Genomic DNA, 11,911 nt, shown 5'->3' with positions numbered 1-11,911 from the left:
CCTTAGCTGTTATTGTTGCGGGGGTATCAGATAAAGGGGAAATTCCTCTTTCGCCCAGACTGAGGCTCCCCTGGTGGCTTAGACGGTAAAGAATCCGCCTGCAATATAAGAGACCTGGGTTCGATTCCTGGGTTGGGAAGATTCCCCTGGAGGAGGACACAGCAACCCACTCCAGTATTGTTGCCTGGAGAATCCCCATGGACAGAGGAGCCTGGCAGGCTACAGTCCATAAGGTCGCAGAGTTGGACATGACTGAGCAGCTAAGCACCAGAGTGAGGGAGTGGGAGGAAGAGAGGGACAGCAAGAGGGGCCGGCTGGACCTGCGGGTCGCCGTTGCTTGGCAGCGCCACAGAAGCTTGGGGAAGGCCTGGAGGGTGAGCCCCGGCCTTTCCCCCGGTTGTGGTGCTGTGCATGCTCTCAGCGCTCCTGGCGGCTCCGAGCAGACCGCCCTGCTGAGCAGGCCATGGGCCCGGGGCCTGACAGACGGGAGGCTGGCCTTCCTGCCCTACGACACGCTGCTCTTCACCTTGCCCTCCCGTGACCGCTCCTCTCGGGCCCTGGGCGCTGGTGGGCCCCTGCAGGAGGTGTGCGATGCTGTGCTGACCATCAGCTTGGAGTCTAGCCTCAGAGACAAGGCCTTTGAAGCTTCTGGGGCAGATGGAGAGGCGGCTGCGCACCTGGAGCCAGAGCAGGTGGGTCGGCGCAGAGCCTCACGGGGCCCAAGGGGCAAGGGTCAGGCCGGCGCAAACGTCCCTCACCCGCCCGGCCAACCAGTTCTTTCTCCGCTGTGGGCACATCACCTGGCCCTTATCTGACAAAGTGTCTCGCTCTGTCTGTCTCGTTCTCTTATAGGTGTGAGTGTGTGAGCATGTGTGTGTGTGTAAGCATGTGTGTGTGTGTGTGAGCATTGTGTGTGTGAGTGTGTGAGCATGTGTGTGTGTGAGCATGTGTGTGTGTATGTGTGCGAGCATGTGTGTATGTGAGCATTGTGTGTGTGAGTGTGTGAGCATGTGTGTGTGTGAGCATGTGTGTGTGTATGTGTGTGAGCATGTGTGAGTGTGTTAGCATGTGTGAGCGTGTGAGCATGTGTGTGTGAGTGTGTGAGCGTGTGTGTGTGAGCATGTGTGTGTGTGAGTGTGTGAGCATGTGTGTGTGTGAGCATGTGTGTGTGTATGTGTGTGAGCATGTGTGAGTGTGTTAGCATGTGTGAGCGTGTGAGCATGTGTGTGTGAGTGTGTGAGCGTGTGTGTGTGAGCATGTGTGTGGGTGTGGGTGTGAGCATGTGTGTGTGTGAGTGTGTGAGCATGTGTGTGTGAGTGTGTGAGCATGTGTGTGTGTAAGCATGTGTGTATGTGAGCATTGTGTGTGTGAGTGTGTGAGCGTGTGTGTGTGTGAGCATGTGTGTGTGTATGTGTGCGAGCATGTGTGTGTGTGAGCATGTGTGTGTGTATGTGTGTGAGCATGTGTGAGTGTGTTAGCATGTGTGAGCGTGTGAGCATGTGTGTGTGAGTGTGTGAGCGTGTGTGTGTGTGAGCATGTGTGTGTGTGAGTGTGTGAGCATGTGTGTGTGAGCATGTGTGTGTGTATGTGTGTGAGCATGTGTGAGTGTGTTAGCATGTGTGAGCGTGTGAGCATGTGTGTGTGAGTGTGTGAGCGTGTGTGTGTGAGCATGTGTGTGGGTGTGGGTGTGAGCATGTGTGTGTGTGAGTGTGTGAGCATGTGTGTGTGAGTGTGTGAGCATGTGTGTGTGTAAGCATGTGTGTATGTGAGCATTGTGTGTGTGAGTGTGTGAGCGTGTGTGTGTGTGAGCATGTGTGTGTGTGAGTGTGTGAGCATGTGTGTGTGTGAGCATGTGTGTGTGTATGTGTGTGAGCATGTGTGAGTGTGTTAGCATGTGTGAGCGTGTGAGCATGTGTGTGTGAGTGTGTGAGCGTGTGTGTGAGTGTGTGAGCGTGTGTGTGTGTGAGCATGTGTGTGGGTGTGGGTGTGAGCATGTGTGTGTGAGTGTGTGAGCATGTGTGTGTGAGTGTGTGAGCATGTGTGTGTGTAAGCATGTGTGTATGTGAGCATTGTGTGTGTGAGTGTGTGAGCGTGTGTGTGTGTGAGCATGTGTGTGTGTATGTGTGCGAGCATGTGTGTATGTGAGCATTGTGTGTGTGAGTGTGTGAGCATGTGTGTGTGTGAGCATGTGTGTGTGTGTGTGTGAGCATGTGTGAGTGTGTTAGCATGTGTGAGCGTGTGAGCATGTGTGTGTGTGTGAGCGTGTGTGTGTGAGCATGTGTGTGGGTGTGGGTGTGAGCATGTGTGTGTGTGAGCATGTGTGAGTGTGTGAGCATGTGTGTGTGTGTGAGCATGTGTGTGGGTGTGGGTGTGAGCATGTGTGTGTGAGTGTGTGAGCATGTGAGTGTATGAGCATGTGTGTGTGTGTGAGCATGTGTGTGTGTGAGCGCACGCACGTGTGTGTGTGTGTGTCCATCTCATTGTTTCTCATCTCTCTCTCTCTCTCGGCCACTTTGTTGATTCTCCTCTTGTGGCTCTCTTGCCCCCATTTTTCTGTCTTCATCTCGGTTCCTCTGATTCCCATCTCTAGCCCATCTGCTCTTTCTCACACACGTCTTCCTCCCCGTCCCCACACTTCTCTAACACACTGTGGACGTCAGAAAGAGAGAGTGATGGAAGTATGGGAGAGCGGAAAGGTTTTCTGAAGTCACTGCTGTGGATCTGAAGAGTATGAATGGTTGGGGATGTGGCTGCCGGGCTAGTTTTGATTCACAGGACTCAGCTGCCTGAGTCTCTCCCAGGATGGCTGCTTCCTGGTGATAAGAAGCCAGTAGTGCCTGGAGGTGGTGATGGGAATGCGGATGATGAGGGAGGGTCATTCAACCAGTCATTCATCTGACAAATGTGGGTTGAGTCCCTTTCACATGGCTCTGTGCCAGGCATCAAGGATGTGAGGATGGGTAGACAGCCTTGGCCTTCAAGAAGTTTCCATTCTGTTAGGGTGAGACTGACGATAACCAAGCAACTTAATAAACAAATTCAAGTAGTGACTGTGTCATCAAGAAAGTAAAACAGGATAAAGTGACAGAGAGTAACTGGGATGGAGTAATGTCAACAAGACACAGGACAGGCAGAGAAGCTCACGTGGAGGAGGCGGTACTTGAGCTGAGTTTTGAATGATAGGAGACGGCCAGGTGAAGATCTGCATGGCAAGCAACCAAGCAGGGGAAACAGCAAGTGCAAAGGCCCAGAGGCAGAGTGAGCAACAGTGGCCAGGGAAACAGCTGTGGGAGTGTGGAGTGGGGGGACTGTCATGAGTGATGGGGAGAGGGCTCCGAGGTGGGCTTGGCACCCAGTCATGTGAGGCTTTGTAAAGTGGGTAAGGCATCTGAAGTTATCATGAGTGAAATGGGAGACAACCAGCAAGGTTTAAGTAAGAAATGATTTATGTTTTTTTAAAAAAACATGGTTTGCTTGCTTTGTGGCGAGTGGTCTGAAGAGGGCTGGGTGAAGCAGGGAGGCCCTTGGGAGGCTCCTGTGTCATTCAGGTAAACAGTGAAGGGGGTTTGGACCCAGCTGGCAGGAGTAGAAGTGGTGAAAAGTCAGTTAGATTGGGAACAAATTCTGATATAAACCTAAAAAGATTTGATGATGAACTGAAGAGAGAGAGAGAGAGAGACAGGAACTGGGAATCAAGCCTAGGCTTGCGAAACTGGACAGGTGGTAGTTCCAGTGCTCCAAATTTGGGAGGAATGGGGTTTGGTGCAGCAGAGCCACGAAGAACCTTGCAGACCTGGGAGTTTGTTTTAGAAGCATCAGGTAAGTGGCGAGGGTGGTGGTGGTGGCGGTGGAGATGGTGAGGCTTCTGAGTGGGGACTGAGGTCATGGGACTAAAGAGAGGCCTGTGTTGTGGATGGGAAGGGGGTGGTGATTCAAACAATTGCTGAGGGCAGGAGAGCCAGGACTCAGAACGTCTGGGAGCCTATGCCGGGGGTTATGGAGCTGAAAGGCCCTCTTCCTCAGGTGTCCCCGCTCTTTGGAACCATCTGTGATGCTGTTGTCCTGCTGGCCCATGCCCTGAGCCGCTCTGAGAGCCATGGGGCAGGACTCTCAGAGGCCCACTTGGGGGACCACACAGGGCCTCTGGATGTGGCTGGCTTTAGCCAGAGGATCCGGACAGATGAGAAGGGGAGGAGGCTGGCTCAGTACGTCATTTTGGACACAGGTGGTCGGGGAAGCCAGCTGGTTCCCACCCACATCCTGGACACAGACCCATGGCAAGTGAAGCCCCTGAACAGAGCTATCCACTTTCCAGGAGGAGCCCCTCCAGCTTGCAACTCCAGCTGCTGGTTTGACCCTAATACACTATGCAAAGAGATAATTCATCATTTACCCATCCACCCATCCACCCATCCACCCATCTGTCCATCTGTCCATCCATTCACCCATTTCTCCATAATCTGTCTATCCATCATTCATTCACTCATCCATCCATCCATCATTCATCAAGGCTGTCCATGTGGACAGTCATGTGAGGAGCAGGAGCAAGGAAGAGACTTGACCTGCCGCTGAAAAGACTGAACCAGGCGTTGTGAAGCTCCAGGGAAGCCTAGCAAGGCCACCCCTCAGCCCAGCAAGCTAAAGCATTTGTAGAGCACGTTCCCACCTCTCAGCGCTCCTAAACTTCACCACAGTTTTGTGACAAGGACACTATCCTCTAAGGGCCCCAGTGGAGAACTGAAGCTCAGAAAGTTTAGGTAACTTGCCTAAGGTTACCCGGGGGGCCCCAAGTCTATCAACTCCAAGGGCAAGATTCCCTTTAGCTTATGACCACTGGGGAGTGTGAGACATGAGACCCACACATTCTCATTTCTGACATTCATCCACCCAGGCTTTGATCTCTGATGAAACTGCACCAACACACAGCGCACAGGTGGAGATGCGCACACTCCTACATGTATACCAAATGCACCCACATTTCCTTATGCACACTTAGTTGCGGTGACTGCTGTTGGGGGGTAAGTTCAGGTCGGCCAGGCTTGCTTACATCCCTGCCTGCCCCAAACCTTCAGCAGCCACCCCCCTACCCCATAACCCAGAACCTGCTGTCCTTCCTGCCCCATCTCCTGACACTGTTCCTCTTTGTCTTTCCCCCAAACACGTGACACCCTTTCCAGCCTCCCTGAGCACGTGTGTTTTCCTCATCCTGGAATGCTCTGGCCTTGCCTGGCTAAATCCTTGTTTTCCTTCCAGAATAACTCTCCAGTCTGTGCCATGGAGCGGGGGTGCGGGGGGTGTGGTATGTGTGCAACCACTGTGCTCCCCACAGTCCCTGGGGGCATAGCTTCCTAGGGTGTGTGTCCTGTGTTGGGGAGACCAGTACCATCTGTCCCCAAACTAATCATAGGAGGTCACACAAAGAAACTTTCACCCAGTTGTTTCTTTGCCTCTCTTTTCTTCTACAAATATTGACTGAGGATTTACTGGGCATCAGGCATGGTGCTCAGCCCCAGGGAAGGAGGAATGAATGAAACATTGTCCCTGCACTGGCTTAGAGCACCTGCCCTCCGCCCCCAGGACAAGGTAAGCTCCATCACGGTGCTGGCAGTGACTCTGGATCTTATCCGCTGTTGTATCTTCAGTTCTCGGCACTGAACGCAGCACACAGCGCTCTAGAAATGTTTGCTGAGGGATTCATTGAATGAATGAGCAAACTCCTGGCAGAGGGTAAAGTCTGTGAGCCAGGGCCGGTGGAGGTGTTTATGAAGATAGCCATCAGCCTCTGGCTGCCCCTGTCAAAGTTCTGGCCACATTGTATGGTGTTATCTCTGCTGTCCCTGTCTCTGTCACTAGACGGAAGTCCCCGGAGAGTGTAGCCTGGGGCTGGTCTTCAAGAATACCAGCTCTAGGAGGGAAGGGACGATGCTTCATTCAGGTTTCTGCTACCGTTCAGCAGCCTCTCTTGCCTGGATGCCTAGATGGCATCTTCAACTTGACATTGTCTGAAACTGAACTCCGGATCTGCCCCCAGCCTCCTCCCATTTTCCTCCCCAGGATTTCCCACTGCAGGTGACGGCAACCTCATCCTCCCTAAGGCTCAGGTACCCTCGTCTCCCCACACCCAGGCCCAGCCTATCAGAACACCCTGGGGGCTCCATCTTTAGAATTTGCCCAGAAGCAGAGCCCTGCTCACCACTCCCCTGCCTCCTCCCTGGTCCAGACCCCATCATCTCTTGCTGGATTACCACAGCAGCCTCCCAACAGGCCTCTGTGCTTCTGCCCTTGTCTCTGGACCTCACAATGGCAGTTGGAGGATCTTTGGAAAATATTTTAATAGATCTGGCTTTCCCCTGCTCAGAGCCTGCAGAGGCTCGCCTCTCCTAGAGTACGGCCAGAACCCTTGCCACCCTCGGCTCCCTGCCCTCCATCTTCCTCCCATTGAACACACCAGCCACGCTCCTGTTTCTTTGTGTTTGCTTCTCCCTAGACCTGGACGGCTTTCCTGTCTACGCTTCCTCTCTTACCTCCTCCAGATCAGGAGTCAAGCCTCCTTCCTGGGTGAGGGGCAGGGCAGATGGTGGTTGGGAACCTAGGCTCTGCCACTCAGAGACAGTTGCCTGTCTTTCTATTCCCTCTTCCATGGAATTGTGATCATGACCATATGTACTTCCAGAGGTCACTGTGCAGAATAACTGAGTTGAAATATGTGACATCCTTAGAACAGGTGTTTAGCTCAGTACAATATACAGGAGTATAATAAATGGGCTTCCCTGGTGGCTCAGTGGTAAAGAATCCACCTGTAAATACTAGAGATGCAGGTTCAGTCCCTGGGTCAGGAAGATTCCCCTGGACAAAGAAATGGAAACCCACCTCAGTATTCTTGCCTGGAGAATCCCATGAACAGAAGAGCCTGACAGGCTACAGTCCATGGGGTCGCAAAAGTGTTGGACAAAACTTAGCAACTAAACAACAGAATAATAAGTGCTACAAGCTACTTGCTACTGTTATTATTATCAGGACTAAAACTGGAGGAGGCTCATCTCATCAGAGGGCATACGGACAGTGCTGTCCTTCAGCAAAAGGAAGGAAGGGAGGGAGGCAAGCAAGGAAGAAGAGATAGTCCCCCACTTGCGTGACAGTGGAGATCATTATCCTCTCTCCAGAACAGGGCCTGGCATTTTGCCACCTTGCCAGCCCAAGCTGATGCTGGAGTTGCCCAAGTGGCCCTCCCCACCCTGCCCAGCAGTCCCAAGAAGACTTTACACACCCAATCCTGATATGAGAGCTAGAGAGATTAAGATTCAGTGTAAGATTCAGGCTCTTCTAAAAGTCAAAGTGAATGACACTGAACAGGGCTGCTGAAATAGGTAATGAGCAGCGCATGGTGGGGGTTACTTAAGAAGCAGAGTAATCATTGATAGGGATCTACCATTTTTATTCAGTATCTTGCCTGTCTAGCCCCTGTGTAAGGTGCCCAGGGGCCCCAAGTTGAATAAGAAACAGGCCCTGCTGTCCAGTTGCTCTGTCTAGTGGGAAGAGCCCAGCATCCTGGCAGATGAGGGTCAGAGTGTAGGACAGTCATGGGGTCTGTGCAGGGTCTGTGGGGCCCCTGCGGCCAGGAGCCTGAAGTGAGAACCCTAAGAGCAGTGCTGGGAATCAACTGCGTGTGTGATGGCCAGGCCACAGTCCAGGGCCATTCTTTGCCTTCCCCTGGAGGGCTGGCACTGGACAGGAGTGTGTCCCCATGCGCCAGTAGGTGCGGGAGCTGAGTGAAGAGGCTGAGCACCTGTGTGGTTGTTAATTACTGTTGGGACTCATGCCGCCCCTGCTTCCCGCACAGGTGAGCAGCCCCCCGGAGGCCTCCTTGTACTGGCCCTGGCCTGTGTCCTGGGGCTGGCCGGCAGGGCCCTCACTTGCCTCATCAGGTAAGATCCTGGTCTCCTGAGCCTTGCTCTGCCCTCTGTGCCCCCAACCCTGCTGGGCCTCCCGGCTGTGTATACAGCCCTGGCATCTGCAGGGAGCTTCATCCCAATCTTCATCCCGACCTCAGGACAACCCACCCTCCTGTCCATCTTAGAGCCTCGGTCAGGGCCCTGTCAAAGTTGGCATGCCTCTTGGGATTTAGAGAGACCTGAGGAAGAAGCCTGGGACCTTGGACAAGACCCCATCCTTCCTGAAGTTTGGGCTACACACCTATGTATTGAGGGCTTGGTCAGGATGACCCCAGAGTTCTTCAGCTTTGAAAACAATCGTCTGCGTCTGAAGTCCTCTGTACTCCCTGAGCCTCAGCTACATCCAAGAGGGACAGCCCTCTGCCCCCAGGCAGATTGGAAACACTGAGGCTGGGGACCAGAAGACACATCAGGCCTGGGGTCCATCCAGCCCAGAGCCAGACTGAGGGGCTCCGAGGGGTAGTGCTCAGTGGTGCCCTCTCAGCCCAGTAGGGACTGATGAGGGGGACAGGCAGGGAAATGGGGAGGACCAGGAGGGCTCTGGGTCAGAGACAGCTCTGAGGAGCCAGATGGGGGGAGTGACAACAGCTCCATCTTCTCTGTGCTACACTTTGCTCACCTCCAGATGGAGCATCTGGCAGCTGCAGCTGGTGCAGGGCCCCCACCGGGAGGCCTTGCACCTTCATCCAGCAGCCCCTGAGCAGACAGGTGGGTAGGCAGGCACCAGGCTGCCGCAGCAGGCGCCAGGCTTGAGGGGGGGGTGCCGCTAGGAACCAGGCTAGGGGGTGCCAGGCACCAGTCTTGGTTGGGGGGCAGACACCAGGCTGGGGGGGTGGGCAGGGCATGGACAGAGCTGCTTTAGCTGTTGACCACACCTATCGCCTCCAGAGGCTGCAGATGGACAGTGTGAGTGAATCAAGAAATATGGCAGATGGCGGGAGTCTGAGGTCTGTGGCTCAGCGGTCAGCAAGGAGCCTACCGGCCCTCCAGGAGCCTGCCAACATGGCTCTGTACCAGGTGAGGGCCTCTGCCACCCCCAGGCCCAGGTTTTGAGAGCTCTTGTCAGTTTGGGAGAAGCTGAGGGAACCCAGCATCTCTGTATGCCCCACTCCTGCTATGACATAGGAAACTGAGGCTGAGGGACAGACAGTGACTTTTCTGGGTCTCACAGCAAGTCCGCGGCAGCGCTAGAAGTGGGAAGCAGACTCCCAACTCCCAGTTACCCATGTTTTGTGACCTGACCTTGGGAAACAACCAGTCCCCGGCCAGTTGGACCCGGGCATTGCTGGTGTGAGTCTGGCCCGGGACCTCTCTCAGCACTGGGCCAACTGGGCTTTGGAAAGGGGTGGTGCGGTCCGGGGTCCCCTAGGCCCTGAGTGTGGGGCAGCACCCGGGCCCAGGACAGCCTCTGGACAGAGCCTGGGTCACCAGCTGACAGGACAGAGGTGAGACCAGTCAGATACTAAAGTTGCTGAGGACACTGATTTCTCCAGAGCTGGCTTCTCAAATCCAGCGATTAACTGATCTCTGACTCTCCTGTTCTCTGTCTCACGGTGGATGAAGCGGGTTAATAGTTTCTACAGGAAGCCACATGAGGCTCGTGCTCCTTCTTTCCACCTTCTCCCTTGGAGAATCCCATCTTTTTTCTCTTCTGCTGAAAGGAGGCTTTCAGGATGTACAAAACATGTTTTGACTGCTCCACGGAAAGCACTTCGGGCCAGGCTGAGGAGGCAGGAATCCACCAATGATGAGAGGAGAGAGGGCGAAGATTACAGAAAGTTCTGGGCGAGGACTGAGCCCCAGCTTGAGGGGCTCTGCCTCTCTCACCCTCCCCTCGTCCCCTAGGGTCTCTGGGTCACAGAACCCCCCTCACTTCGCTGGGTTTGGAATGTTGCAGGTGCCCAAGGCCAGGAGCTAACATGTTTTCTCTCCACAATCTTGTTAGCCTTCTTCATGTAGGTGAAGATATCATCCTGGCTTTACAGAACTGGGACATGAGGCTCAGAGAACTGAAGTCCCTTGTCCAAGGTCACAGAGCTAGAAAGTGGTGGAATAAGGACTGGATCTCGGGTCTGTCAGCCGAAGGAGACAAAGTCTGACTTTTTATTTCTGATGCCCAGGCTCTTCCTGGCTTGGAGCACACAGAAAGCACACAGGTATGGGGAAGAAGCTGAGGCTGAGAGAGGTGGAGGAATTGACTCCAGTTGGGGACCAGCAGTGGATAAACTTTTGCTGTCTTTCCTTAAACCGGGAGAGTGGGTGTGGCTGAAGAGATTTGAAGGTGAAACAGCCCCTGAGCTGCGGCCAAGCTGCCTTAGGGTCCTGAGAAAGGTAGGGCAGAGGGTATGGAGGGTGGGCTGCGGAGGGGTGCTGTCAGGAGACCCCTACCAATCTGGATTGGTCCCTACTCAATGCAGAAGCTTCTAGCCTCCAAAAAGGAAGGGCTTACTATTATCATGATCACTGGCCCGTTGTCATGACAGATATGCGCCATCACTTCAGCATCCCACACCAGCATCCCCCATGTCATACCCCCAGCCCATATGATCATCACCGTGACTACCAGGGGCACAGACATCTCCACCGCTATCATCACAGGGTACGATCAGCACTGCTGAAGGACCTCATCTTGTACCTTTCATCCCTCCATGCATCCGTTCATCCGTCCACTGTTTTTTGAGCCCCTTCTGTGCTCTGGGCTTTGGGGACAGGGCAGTGGAGAAGAGAGACAGGATCCCTTCCCTCGGGGAACTTCCAGCCACTTGTCATCACTACTCACATAAGCCCCTGCACCTCTGAGATTATCACCATCCTGAGAAGCACTGTGGGATGGAGGGCAGAGCATGAGATTTGAGTCAGGAAGATCCCAGATGGGATTCTGCCTCCATACGACACTTAGTTTTCCTGTAAAATGGAGCTAATGAAATGGGAGTTAGGAGGGCTTCCCTGGTGGTTCAGACAGTAAAAAATGCAGGAGTCCTAGGTTCAATCCCTGGGTCGAGAAGATCCCCTAGAGAAGGGAATGGCAACCCACTCCAATATTCTTGCCTGGAGAATCCATGGACAGTAGAGCCTGGCAGGCTACAGTCCTTGGGGTCACAAAGAGTCAGACACAACTGAAGCGACTTAGCACACACAGAGAGAGTATATAGAAAAACCTAGAACTGTCTCTGGCAAGAAGAGTGCCTTTAGTAAATGGTGAATTTTATTATTATTTCCAACATCATGTCATCTGAAATCAGATTCAGAGAGATTAAGTGATTAGAGATTAGGTTAGACATTCCCCAGTGGGTATCTTACAACTGAGACGTGTAGATGCTTCTTAAAAGAGAAGGTCCTATATGTGGTCAAATGAGTTTAGAAATTGGTTGGCTTAGGCACAGGACTTCTCAGAACATTTAATAAGTCTGTTTTGGTTATCTATGACTGTGTAACAACTTATCCCAAAATTAGTGGCTTAAAACATCAACCATTTTATAATATCTTACAATTTTGTGGTAGGAAATTTGAGCAGGGCTCAACCAAGCTGTTCTTCTGTTCCACTTGGCCTTGACTGGGGGTTACTCAGTGGGCTCTTGATGCCTTGGCTGGGTGGTTAGAAAAGTGTACTCAACAGAACTTGCTTCTCCACTCAGTATAGTCTCAGGGCCTCTCCATATGATCTCACCAGTGGGGTGACTTGGGATGGAGGGACTTCTTATGAACACTCAGTCCTCCAACAAAGAGGGCTCCAAGAAACAGGAAATGGAAGCTGTCAGTCTCTTAAGACCCGGACCCAAAACACACAAGTTCACTTCCACCATATTCTACTGGCCAACGCAGATTCAAAGGGAGGGGTCAGAGGCCCAGCCTCTTGATGGCAGCAGGGTTAAAGGATTTGAAGCCATTCTTACCTCATCACATATACTAGTCAGCATGCAAACCTCTAGGGAGGTAAGGAGAGTGTTCAGGTTCCCTCA

At 53.1% G+C, this 11,911-nt stretch overlaps 1 protein-coding gene across 1 annotated transcript in view; it reads left to right on the top strand.

Moving 5' to 3' along the window:
- Window positions 1-248: 248 nt before the first annotated feature.
- Window positions 249-11,911, top strand: part of LOC138420189 (guanylate cyclase D-like) — a 31,552-nt gene continuing 19,889 nt past the window's right edge. Inside the window, 9 exon segments of the mRNA XM_069553327.1 lie at window positions 249-692; window positions 4,024-4,225; window positions 5,578-5,583; window positions 6,055-6,101; window positions 6,534-6,558; window positions 7,841-7,925; window positions 8,578-8,660; window positions 10,207-10,283; window positions 10,436-10,551. Coding sequence (XP_069409428.1) covers window positions 249-692; window positions 4,024-4,225; window positions 5,578-5,583; window positions 6,055-6,101; window positions 6,534-6,558; window positions 7,841-7,925; window positions 8,578-8,660; window positions 10,207-10,283; window positions 10,436-10,551 — 1,085 coding nt within the window.

The sequence above is a fragment of the Ovis canadensis genome, chromosome 15 (assembly GCF_042477335.2).
Source record: "Ovis canadensis isolate MfBH-ARS-UI-01 breed Bighorn chromosome 15, ARS-UI_OviCan_v2, whole genome shotgun sequence".
Classification (NCBI taxonomy): Eukaryota; Metazoa; Chordata; class Mammalia; order Artiodactyla; family Bovidae; genus Ovis; species Ovis canadensis.
Note: the sequence above shows the minus strand (reverse complement) of the source record. Positions and strands in the feature narration are given on the sequence as shown.